This window comes from Ischnura elegans, chromosome 12 (assembly GCF_921293095.1).
Source record: "Ischnura elegans chromosome 12, ioIscEleg1.1, whole genome shotgun sequence".
NCBI classification, from domain to species: Eukaryota; Metazoa; Arthropoda; class Insecta; order Odonata; family Coenagrionidae; genus Ischnura; species Ischnura elegans.
The window spans coordinates 88,739,825-88,753,184 of NC_060257.1; the positions used below are offsets into that span (position 1 = coordinate 88,739,825).

Sequence of the window (13,360 nt, forward strand, 5' to 3'; positions counted from 1 at the left end):
AACACAATGGATCGTAAGTGAAACAAGTTGTTGGTAACTTGGAATAAACAGGGAAAAGGCAATTGGGGGCGGGAGGAGGGGAACCAATGGGTGAACAAGGTGTACAAGGTGATTGGTCGACATAGAGTGGAAGGGGGCATGGGGAGTTCGAATGACGTACAAGAAGAGAGAGGGGGTGGTGAGTGGCTGTCCGTTGGAGTAAGAAAGGGTTTGATGTGAACGTTGTCTATGTGCCATTTGATGATTTTTCTCCTGATGGTTTTGCAGGAGCAGGGAGAAGGAGGAGAAGACGCCGAGGAGTGGTGACAAGGAGAAGAAGGGGGGGAGTGAGGGGCGCGAAGAGAGGAGGGGTCCCGACCAGCGGATGGAGAGGGAGTCTAGGGAGAGGGAGGGCCGAGGGGAGCGCGATGGCAGCCGAGGGGAGCGCGACGGCAGCCGAGGGGAGCGTGGGGATTCCCGGATGGAGAGGGAGTCACGGGGGGAGCGGGAACGCGACCCTCGCTGCGAAAGGGACCCTCGCTCCGATCCCAGGGATCGCAAGGACGGCAGCAGGACTTCGCAGGCGACGACCCCGCAGAGGGGTTCAGGGTTTTCTTCGCAGCAGCAGGCATCACAGGGGCAGCAGTCGGCTCCACCGTCCTCATCGTATGGTGGCAGTGGGGGTGCAAGGCATGATTATGGTGGCAGTGGGGATGGGCCTGGTCGTCATGGTACACAGGGTATGGATGCAGCTATGGAGAGGTGGCCTGGCGGACAAGGCGGTCGGGACTACGGCGGAAAGGAAAGGTGAGGAGGAAATGATTCAATGTACTTGAAATTGCTGCAATGTTCTTTTTCTCTACCATTGTTGAGTTTATTTTGGATACAAGTGGTTAAAATTAGGGATGGTCGGATAGGATACCTCGGATCCAAATATCCGTGGGTATTGCCCTGTATCGGATCCAAAGTCGCGGAAGACATCTGGATCCGAAATTTTAAATAATAGCTTCAGTGAATGCAATAAATAAGGGTAGAAAGAGTTGAGATTCTCTCTTCGAATGTGTCGTCGCTTGTGATTCTTGTCCTATGCCACTGGTCAGTGGTTTATCCGAAGATTTTTCATTTCCAAACCCAAGCGTAACAGTTTAGGTCCTGAGCATATAAAGATGTTTAAAAAAAAAATAACTTGAAAGCCTATAAAAATGATTTTTAATCTATAAAAATATTAAAATGTGTATGAAAAATCTAAAAAGCATTCCTTCTATTGCACGTACCCAAAATAAACTTGAATAATTACTTCGTTTAATAGCAGGAATTTGAAAATGCATTTGGATCCGAAAATATCCGATCCGAAAGATCTGGCTCCGAAAATTAAGGATCTGATCCAAATCCGGATCTGAAAAAAAATCCTGGATCCGTCCATCCCTAGTTAAAATCCATCAATCCACCAAAAAAATTCAGCTCTTCGATTCTTGTCCTATGCCACTGGTCAGTGGTTTATCCGAAGATTTTTCATTTCCAAACCCAAGCGTAACAGTTTAGGTCCTGAGCATGTAAAGATGTTTAAAAAAAAAATAACTTGAAAGCCTATAAAAATGATTTTTAATCTATAAAAATATTAAAATGTGTATGAAAAATCTAAAAAGCATTCCTTCTATTGCACGTACCCAAAATAAACTTGAATAATTACTTCGTTTAATAGCAGGAATTTGAAAATGCATTTGGATCCGAAAATATCCGATCCGAAAGATCTGGCTCCGAAAATTAAGGATCTGATCCAAATCCGGATCTGAAAAAAAATCCTGGATCCGTCCATCCCTAGTTAAAATCCATCAAACCACCAAAAAAATTCAGCTCTTCGATTCTTGTCCTATGCCACTGGTCAGTGGTTTATCCGAAGATTTTTCATTTCCAAACCCAAGCGTAACAGTTTAGGTCCTGAGCATATAAAGATGTTTAAAAAAAAATAACTTGAAAGCCTATAAAAATTATTTTTAATCTATAAAAATATTAAAATGTGTATGAAAAATCTAAAAAGCATTCCTTCTATTGCACGTACCCAAAATAAACTTGAATTATTACTTCGTTTAATAGCAGGAATTTGAAAATGCATTTGGATCCGAAAATATCCGATCCGAAAGATCTGGCTCCGAAAATTAAGGATCTGATCCGAATCCGGATCTGAAAAAAAAATCCTGGATCCGTCCATCCCTAGTTAAAATCCATCAATCCACCAAAAAAATTCAGCTCAGTCAGTGCAGTTCAGATATTGTTTCTGTTCCTTAAGATTTTTAGTGACTGAGGAAATTTTCTGAATTCAAGTACATATTTATCTCAATTACAAAATTTTACTTTTTAAGTATCAGAATCAAATATCAATTAATTTCATGTCTTACATAATCTGAATAGGCTTCATTTATGCATATACAGTGGAACTTGGTTAGTACGTTCCTCCTTAGTACGTTTTCCTCCTTAGTACGGCGATTTCCCTCGGTCCCGGTACCATCCGAACAAAATACAGGTAAAAGAATTTGGTTAGTACGTTTGAAAAAATTGCGCTTTCCTGGTTAGTACGCTCAATTGCTTGCCGTGACGCAACCCGCAATTCGTTCTCTAGTGTCTTCTTAAGGGTCGCAAACGTCTGAATTCATGATTTAATTTATTATTATTAGCCATCAACATTCTTCCATTCATTCCACATCTCTTTCTTCTACCGTAATTTATCCAAATGCATTTCTAAATTCTTGTGACGTGATGAAAAATAAAATGCGGCCATTTTTTGGGAATGTCTGACTATGAAAAACTGCAGCCAATAAGAAGCCCCAATTTTCCCCACCCCGAGCTCCTCACCTTCTGTTGCCTTTGGAGCTTGAGAGTGCCCACTGCTGCGCACAAAGTTCATGAGTGGGCAATTGTTATTATTGCACGAGTTATCATGATGAAGAAATGAGTCTTAACGGTATTAGACAATTCCCACATTATCTAAAACAGTACTGCTCCATAAACTCGACGTCGTGCGTATTTACTTGACTACTGTTGCGGGAGCAGACGATCCTCTTGATCTCCACGCGAAGCTTAGCTTAAAAATACTTGATCTCGGAACGAAAGCAGACGACACTAGACAAATTTTGAAAGTAAATTTCAACTGTTTAATATAAAATTTTCTTGTAATTACATCGTAATCTAATAATCTTGCGTGTCATCAGTTGATATATCGATCGATTTTACAATCGAAATGGTATGATTCCAGAAGCGAATGTCTACGGCTGTTGCCGTAATTTGAAAGTCAATATAATTTTGCCCAATTTTTATGATGTTTAAAAAACCAGTTCACTTACTCCGGGTTATTGTTATATTCTCCGAGTACGCTGTGAGAAAGAAAAATGACTTGTCTGAGCTTCACTCGTCCTCGTTCTGTAAATAGATATAGGATAAATCACGGGAGATAGACGCCGTAATCATGAAATCCTCTCCGGGATGTCCATGAAAAATTGCGATTTTTATTCACATGGTATTGTTTTTCATGGTAGCGCTCATTTTCTTGATTTTAAATGTGAAAAGAGTTCAGGAAGGCGATCCTATGAGAACTACTGATAGTAATTGTAATTATGACGACTTTTTCACTGATTGCAATAACCCCGACTGCTATTATTTACTTTCCTCGTTAGTACGTTTTCCTGGTTAGTACGTTCATTTTTCGTGGTCCCTTCAGAAACGTACTAACCAAGTTCCACTGTATACATTTCTTCCGTTATTCCAGTTATAGTAGACTCTTTTTATATGAACAACCTTATTATGAAGTTCTCGTTATTAAGAAGTAAGGTGTTGGTCCCGACGAAAAGGCCTGTTCAATCTATTGTCAAAGAAACGTTTTTATGAAATTTTCGTTATTACAACATTACGGACCTCTGTCCCGGTTCCGGGGGTTACAAAATGAACTTTATTACAAAGTTCCACGAATAAGCAGTGGCATTTAGGTGGTTATACACCATGCTATGTTATAATCATGGAGTTACGTTTAATTTCTCCTCGTCAATTTTGGTTCTTTCTTCAGTCGAAGATACTTCAATGTGCATGCAACATCATATAATAAGCTTCATGCCTGTGGAATGGTGACCCACTCATTACCGCTCCTTCGCACATTCAATTTACAATCATTCAAAAAGTTCAAGTGTGCCCGAAATTCCAATTTGCACCTTTCGAGTTGGTATGGCATAGAGGAACTTGCACTTTTGGCATAATCTGAACCAAGTATCATCGAATCCGGTGTGAAGTCAGGGATTGTTCATCATTTTGCCCGTTCTTCCTTCCCGTGGACAGGGAATTTTTTGGCTCCGACTGCATCGCATACCCAGCCAGATCTGTTTGTCACAATGATGAGTTAATGCAAAATTGTAATGCATTGTTGTGTTCTGCAGGATAACCTCACTCCTCAATGCCTTTCATAAGTTTATCCACTTATGAACAAGGTTTCAAGGAATGCATCTTGTTCATATATTGAGGACTTACTGTATTCAGAAAGATATCAACCCTCGATTGCATCATGCCGCATTCTTCTTTTGAGAATTTAATGAAACAAATGTGCTTGTTATTATATATTTGTGTGTAATTTAATCGCGTGACTTGGAAGCTATTTTGCAGTGCAACTGTAAGTACAGGAGATGGAAGAGACAAGAAATTTTTACAAACCATGTTTTTTTTTTGACGATTCCTATGAAATGTTCATACGAACTTCGTTATTACGTACCTCTGGTTTTTAGGCCCTTTGATCTTCGTAATAACGAGAGTCTACTGTTTGAATTACATTTTCACTCTGAACATCGATCTGTTATAGGACCATATGAAGCATTAAGGCCGCTATACACGGTGAATGATGATGCAAATGATCATACTTAATTATCATGCCATCCTTCATGGGATCATACGAGCAAAATAGATCATGTTCTAATTTTCACTGAATGATCATGTGCATGACGGTTCATACACGTATTACGGCAAATGATTTCATTCGCATGATCATCCACCGGCTTGCGGCTTTTATAAAAATTTTGCCTATTCAGCTATGAAATGAAGCTTCAGAACATTTATTTTATTTTTTTCAACCTATTCTAGCAATGCGAGTTTGGATTATTTAAACCTCAAGTTTTGTTTTAAACTTTGACTTCAGTCAAATCAATTGATTAATATTTAGTGAACTAAATAAAAAATACATCATCAATAACTGAGTTTAGATTTTGTTAGAGCAATTAAGGGTTTTAATTATTTTTACTAATTATTGCCAAAATTTCAAAATCATTTATTTCAAGGCAGCATTTTTATTACTTCCTTGAATCCCAAATATCAAGAATTGTTTGGTTATTTGACTATTCAAGCTGCCCATCCCTAGTCAAGTGTCATTCAACTGATTAGGCTTTATATTGAGGCTGAAATATCTGAGGGTCATCGATCAATAGAAAGCCAATTGCAGAGAAAGAAGCGTTCTTTATAATTTGCTGCATAAAAAATAATTCCTTTTGGAATTAACATTTTACTATTAGGAAAACATGATTTGTATTGTTGCTTCCAGGTTTGGTGGCGATCACAAAAGAGAAAGATTTGATAATTATCAAAGGATGCCGAACTCGAGTTACCATAGAGACCGTGACAGGAATCACAGATTGCCGGACAAGCGAAGGTAAGGCAGTCATAATATTATTCCATGACATGGTTCCAGCAGTGATGATTAGGAAAAAATTTGTTTTGCATTCAATTCCCAAATTCCAAAATTTCATTTTCACCATTCAGTGTAAGTTAAAGAGATTCCTGTAGATCTGTAATGAATTTCATGTTTTTGTATTGATGTTACAAAGAAAAATTTACATGTTTATTTTGTAAAATGATGGCGTATCAATATTTCAATATTTCCTGGATATATCGTATCAATATTTCCTGGATATGTGTGTGACTAGGATTATTGTCACCATAACCTCACCTCATAACAATGCAGAAGAGCTTTATTTTGTGAGTCAATCCTTAACTTTTATTTTCTCTTTTTAACTTGTTCTGAAACTTATGCTCGAATGCTTATCTTCCTAATCATTAGTACTAAAACTTGAAGTTCGGCATGTTTTAGGATGCTTGCAAGTACCCACAAAATTTCCAGCTTAATAAAGTAAGTAAAGTTTCTCTTTATGGTGACCTATAGCCAAGCTTTGTCTAATTTGATCGGTTGCTGACATAATGTGCCCTTTATCGGAAGCAGAAGGTGATGCCATTTCATTATGATGGATTTCGGATCAGCTTGGCCCTACATTTTTGCTATTTAGTTTTTGCTATTTAAACCCCTTTTAGGGTTTTTGGCTTTTTTAACTTTTGTGGGCAGTGCTGCAGTGCAAATATGATTGCAGATGAAATTGCTTGTGAAGATACAATTCCCATCTTCTTCAATATGGTCAAGATTTAATTAAAATATTTATTTATTAAAAAATATAATAAATAACACTGCACGGCAAAAAATAATTTTTTCTCGAGCCCTGGTACCATTCCTGCTGATTCTTATGTTCTCCTCGACATGAAATGACCTCCTAAATCCGAATATGACATCCGTTTTCCTCCATCACCCACCATTTTCGGGGGGCAGTCCCCCCTCTGATTTTCATCACTTTTGCAATAATTTGTAGGAATGAAGAGGATTATATTAACATTTATATTTCTTACTAGGTTTTTGAGAGGTGAAAAGTTCTAAAACATGATAATCAATGATGAGGATGTAAATTTGGGGGGATTAGTTTCCGTTAATGATTTAAAAAACACATTTAAAATTATCAACCTTTCCTTTTTTTCGCAATTTTTTCACTTATTTTCTTCATGTTTAAGCTCCCATTTCTTCATCCCCTACCCGAAGTATCCGAGAATGATGGAAAAATATATCAACAGCTCATATTAGCAATAATAAAAATATTTAAGAACTCATTATAGAATAAAATTATTTAAGAAATCATTATAGAATAAATAATGAAAATTTGTGCCAACAGTTACCATGCTGGCGCCCTCAATACCACCCAGGCATCAACAAAGAGAAAAATAAAAAATGTGAGGAACGATGAATAACAAAAGTAATTTGGTATTTGATTTCCCTTTATACACTGAGGTGGAAGTTTCTCATACAAAAACCAGCAGTAGGCCTAATATACATACGAACATACCCACATTCAACTTCTCTGAAAATCTCCTCTCCTTTGGTGATATCTTCATGGCTTCCCTATGTTAATTTGAAACTGTTCCAAAATATTCTATGAAAAGGTCCAGGTGTGAATGAAGGAAATGCATTTTTAGTGATATGTTACACCCCATGGCCTAATACGCTGACAGCAATTCCTCGACATGGGCGACATAATCATCACTTCATTGTCACCCAAAAAGTTCTAACACACGTTTCAGAATACAAGGCAAGCTCAATTTTCTTTATGATTCAGGGCTTTCATAAACGTCGAATCTTGGAAAAGTTTCCTACTGAGCGACATTTTTATAACCATATGTGAAGCTTTTTGCAGAGGCCAGTTCCGTAAGATGTAATGTTTTTCTCAGGTGCGGCGGTTGTATTCACAAAGGAAGCAGTTCGGAAGCAGCAATAGTAGCTTGACCAAGTATTTCGTCAAATTACTGTCACAGGTGGTACAGCAAACACTTGGAGCTTAATCCTAGCCCTGACCGCCAATTTGGCAGTCAGAGTAAAATTTATATGCAGTTTTAAGAATTAAAGAAAGAGGTTATTGTTGAGATGTTTAATTCAATTCACCGCAAACGTAGCTGAAGTGATGAGAATGATTTTTACACACGTGTAACATAATTACACATTAAATCACGCTAATAATCACAACTCAAGCCCACATACTGACATTCACTTGGAAAAAGCCGGAGTACAACAACTTTTACTGTTTTGCACAATTTAAACTACAGCAGACTCCCGATTATCCGGCTGCGGTTTATCCGGGTTGCGGATTATCCGTGCATGATTTTAACTCTCGCTCAATTTTTTCCGCAATCTTATAAAAAAACTTAAATCGGACCCAAAATCATCGGAATTACTGCATTAATGCTAGGATACACCAGGCTATTCATTTCCGTCAGAATCCCGTTCGTAAAACGGAAGCGATCGCGCGCTAGCCGCATTCAAGGGAGCACCGATTTCGTGTTTTCCAAGCCTATCAGTGCGCGAACGCACTCCGTGATCACGGATACACGTCCCGCAGCAGATGCAACCCGGGCAACTTGTGCGAGACGCGACTGCGTGGCGTGGTGCCTTACAATGTACCGTATAAGCTTGTGTAAGAGGCGCACACGTGTAAGAGGCGCACCCCTATTTTGAGGATCGAAGCTATAAAGAAAAAAAATTTTGCGACATTTTTTTATCCTATCGTGTGGTGTTGCCTGGAATTCCGACAGTTATCGAAATGTCCTCTTTCAGTACTATTTGAAAGAGGAAATTTTGATAACTGCGGCGGCATAAGAGGGAGTAGAAAGAGTTCCGATCCTCTCTTTGCATACGCCATCGCTCTACGTTGCTTGTCCCACTCACGAACAATTTTGTTTAAAAGCTCTCGCAGGAGTATTGCAATAGAATTGCAGCCGTGGAAAATTTTGAGGCAAAACACGACAGGCAAATGGCATGAGCTTTCCCAAGAGATTGAACAACAATCAGGGCAATCTCAGCGCCGTAGGATAATAACCACGTCGTAGATTTAAGGCCCCTTACACACGCACCGATTTTGGACGGCCGGTAAAATATCGGCCGTCCACATTCCAATAGTGAACAATGGGAGAGCATTGGAGCTTGCACACGTACCGACCACACGCCGGCACCGGCAAAATGCCGGTTAGCTGCCTGCTATTGTCACTGTGGATCGCCGACGCCGGCTCAAAAACTTAGCAACGTATCGTTTGACCGGTAAAAATCCGGCGTGTGTGCAAGCATCGCTTCGCCGGTAAAATATCGGCCAATATTTTACCGGCCGTCCAAAATCGGTGTGTGTGCAAGGGGCCTAACGGAACTGCACTCGGCTCTCCATCAGCTAATGCCTCTGCCGTTTTTTCCTTTCCGAGACCACAGGAAAATATTTTCGGTCTACCATGTTCAATTCCCCGAGTTTCAGGAGGTCAAATGCTACGTGAGTCACCTTCTGAGCTCGAGGATATCTCGATATCTGTCAGCAATTGTATGACACGCACGAGGTTCTAAAAAGAATTAGACCTAACGCGACGTATATCTTACAGCATTTAAGTTTTTTGAGCTCTAATTGATTGACACAAAGATTTATAGCTAAAATAAGGCTACTAATATTCAACATAGTCGAAACAGCACAATTTCGGAAGAAACAAGCGTAGCATAAGCGCCTTCAAACAAGACGAGACGGACTGGAAACTCAGGCAATGCAAACTGCGTATATCACATTGCTGTGCCTTCGCCCCTTCGCTTTAAGGCAACGACGTCACATGCAAGATCGGACGTGTTCTTCCCTTGCTCCTTCGCTCGTAGCTTTAAATACTGAGGGGAGGGAGCCCTCTTCCCCTCGACCTCTCCTTCAGCGCTCTTCACTTATTAGCATTTCCGATTTCTTCTAACCACCATTAAGTCCAAAAATGAGCACACTCGTTCGAATTTTTTCAACCGCAGGTTGTGACACCAATATTACTATATGCAGTATAAATGCCGCGGGATGCCCACTCGTGGCAATAAATTTAGCGCGCGCTCCGGAGCGAATCACCCCGCGCGATCTTTTCAATGTTCACCTCTGGGGTACCGATGTGACGGCGCGATGCTTGCAAGAAATTCAAACAGGAGCATTTTAAAAATACGTCACTAAGGGAGAAACTCCCCTGCCTGCCGCTTGATTTTGACCCAGGGTTTCAGATGACTGACTCACGCTGAAAAGCAAGGCCACTCAGTTCCCCTTGAACTTGCAACCGGTGAAGGGGAGGGGGGGAAGATAAGAAGTTTGTGTAAGAGGCGCACCCCTATTTTCGGCTGCAATATCTGGGAAAAAAGGTGCGCCTCTTACACGCGCTTATACGGTAGTTTCCGACGTCGAGCAGTCGTTTTGAAGCATTCGCGCAAATCACTTTTCTGTATCCGCGATCACACACCCACGAAAGTGTGGTTTTCGAAACCGGGCCTTACATGAAGCATTAATAATACGAGTACATTCATGTTATTGCCGCTAAAAAGATCGCGAACTGGCGAAGAAAGCTCTCATTGAGTCCGGGAAGCACGCTAATAAAGCAGAATAACGGCATAAATAATAATATATTGTTTGTTTTACGTAAATTATGGACATAACAAGACATTAAAGTTTGGGTTATCCGTGTTTTCCGATTATTCTAAACTGTCCCTCCCCATCATTAGCCCGGATAATCTACTGTACTTTAGTCATCTACTTAGTTATCAGTCTACTGTACTTTAAAAAAAGGACCCTTGTCCAGAACACCGAAAGAGTTGACTCAGCGATCATTAGAGGTATACTGAGGGAAGGTGACGACGACTTCAATATACATAATTGATTTGAGAGACTGATACTTTGTGGAACTCCATGATTAAGGAGAAAGAATACTTTTTAACTCCAATGAGAATATAAAAATCTCAATCTTTTATTATTTGTAGAATGAGAAAGTTTAGAGTTAGAAATTTTCCTTTTTTAGCTGCGAAAGCAAGAGCATTGCCGTCCAAGCCAAGCAAGTGGGACAGGCGGGAGAGGCCATCGTAGTAAAGTGAATCTTCCGAGCCATTGCTTTATTTTTTAATTGTTGTTGCAATGCTATGCAGCAAAATATTTTTACTATTACTGATGTTTCTAGTTGTTATATATTTTTATCATTCGGGGGAGGATGATGTGAAATGGAAGCTGGAAATTTTTTGTAAATACTTGAAAATTTGCAAAAAAAAATGCAAAATTGATCATTTTTAATGCGTTTTTCACAATTTACAGAGATTAATTCCCCCCAAATCTACCTCTTTACCATAAATATTAATTTTTTAGGATTTTGCTCTCCTCAAAACTCCTAGAAAAAATTTAAATGCTAAAATAATCCTTTTTATTCCTCCTAATGACCGAAAAGTGATGGAAATTGGAGGGGGAGGGGAGCTCCCCCGAAAATGATAGGTGATGGGAGTTCATATTTAGGAGGTCATTTTACATAAGAATCAGCAGGAATCAGGGCCAATTTTCATGCCGTCCAGTGTAATTTGTGAGTCTTCTGGATGCATGCTAATTAATAAAATGGATTATTTTATCCATTCTGCTAAAAATTAATTTGGAATTAATCTGTAAATGTTAGCCATGCTGAGGTGTGATGGAAATGAAGGCCATGTAATTTCTTCCAGGTTTCATGGGAGTAGCTATGCATCGCACGGCTACGGGCCTCCTGGGCCCTCGCCTGGTGGGGGTGTTAGTAGTGGAAACTTTGGTGGTAGTGGGGGGCCACCATCAATGTACGCCATGCAGGGTGAGGTACCTCCCTCCGGCTATCCGAGGGACCGCTATCCGGGGGGAGGAGGTGGGGGGGGAGCAGCTGAGTGGAGGGGGGGAACGGGCAAGGACCGAGACTATTACCGCCGTGAACATGACAGGCGGCCCCCTCCATCTGGATTGTAATGGATGGGGGAATTGCGTGTGATGATACGGTTGTGTGCTGCAAGGATTGTGAATTGGTCTGTGCTTTGGTGAATTTCTACCCCTCTATACAGAGATATTTTGCTGGAAATTGAACATTTTTATGTGAGAGGGGTGGGAAGAGAGTTGATAGGTGAGATTTTGTTTATTTTATTACAATGTTTTGCATTGGTTAATTGTGCATATAGTACCAGTACCTGTTAAATGGTCGGTGTGATTCAACTGTTGGCCTCCAAGGATATTGTGGTTGAGAGACAGTGAATGGTGTGATAATCAAGAGAACTGCTGCATTATGAACTACTTGATGAATTTCCTATTCATCGTCTGCAATATTAGTGTTAGTAGTGCAACAAATAAAGTGTGAACTTCTATGAACTTATTTTGGTGAGTTCATTATTTAATTCATAAAATCCTATTTGTTGCAATTACAAAAATCATGTTATTCATGATCATTTGGTTCGTTTTTATACATCTGTTGTCTCAGGTTGTACTTTAGAATGCTTCGTGCATTCGTGTAAGTTCCATGCACCCTTAGTTATTATTTGGCTCAAAGGTCCATATAAGTTGCGGAGATCATTCGTGGAGTTGCTTGTTTTAAGTGGCTTTCTGGTGAATGGGACTCGAGGTATAGCTAATGCCTTTTGACATTCTTTTAGTTGAAAATATGTGTAAAATTATAGAGTTGAGCATTTCATTAATAGGAGGGATTAATAAAATTTAAAAATATTGAAACATTAATGCTCAAAGAAAGATTTACCTGAAACTATATCAGAAGCTGTGCTATGGTACATTAGAATTATATACAATAGAGTTTATCTCTATTTAATGGTGTATCAAGTATGAATGTTTGTACCTTCTATATTTCTCATCAGGTGTACGTATCTCAATTGTGATTAATGTGTATAAAGTAATGGAACAGAGTATTTATTTTAAATAAAAGTGCCTATTACTATTGAAGAATTTATATAAGGGACAAGAAAGTATTGGATTAGTTAGGGTGCAGCGAGTTAATTTGCCCTTAATAAAGGGTTTTCTTTTCATTTCCAAGCTGAGCTTCGTTGTGATCATGACTGTGAACAAAATCTAAAAATTGAATCCTTTATACAATTCATAATTGTACATTTTTTGCAATTGCTTTCATTATTTATATGTAATTAAGTTGTAATATACATTGTAAATAAAACATTTAATACCCTATTTTGTTATTCTTCATGTCATAGCAGGTTAAAATGGTGAAAAGTGCCCCCAGATATTTTGAAAAATAAAAAATAATCACTCAAAGTGCATCAAAATTTTGTTTCCCCAAAATTTCACGCCTTAGCAATTGAAAATGACCCCAAAAAATTGAAAAATGATTTTTCCTTTTTAGCATTACCTCAGTATTTGTAAATCAAGAAAATAAAAAAAAATTCTTTCTATAAGATGTACTGCATTCTACCGTCCTGATTTTTTTCAAAATATTTTGACCGATAACAAAAACTACAAGACGAGGTCTATACCCAATGTAAGTTTGAAATTTTCAAAATTAAACTAAAATTTTTACGTAAAGAGACCTGCCGAAAAAAATGAATTGTTACACCTGCATCTAAGTTTACATCAAATTTTTTCAGGTTTTTTAGAATGCTGGAGCACAGTCCTAAACACGAATAACTGCATTATGTCATTTTCACCTATGCACATATTTCCATGAGGATATTTGATAGTTAGGAGATTGATAGTTTGTAATATTATTGATT

The 13,360-nt window shown here is 38.9% G+C and overlaps 1 protein-coding gene across 4 annotated transcripts in view; it reads left to right on the top strand.

Moving 5' to 3' along the window:
• The window catches only part of LOC124169433 (chromodomain-helicase-DNA-binding protein 1), a 71,106-nt gene extending 58,285 nt beyond the window's left edge, over positions 1 to 12,821 (top strand). For all 4 annotated transcript variants that reach the window (XM_046548029.1, XM_046548030.1, XM_046548031.1 and 1 more), the window contains exons 27-29: positions 268 to 786; positions 5,546 to 5,653; positions 11,336 to 12,821. In XM_046548029.1, the coding sequence (XP_046403985.1) occupies positions 268 to 786; positions 5,546 to 5,653; positions 11,336 to 11,606 (898 nt within the window). In that variant the 3' untranslated portion in view covers positions 11,607 to 12,821. The remainder of the gene's footprint in view (positions 1 to 267; positions 787 to 5,545; positions 5,654 to 11,335) is intronic.
• Positions 12,822 to 13,360: the final 539 nt, after the last annotated feature.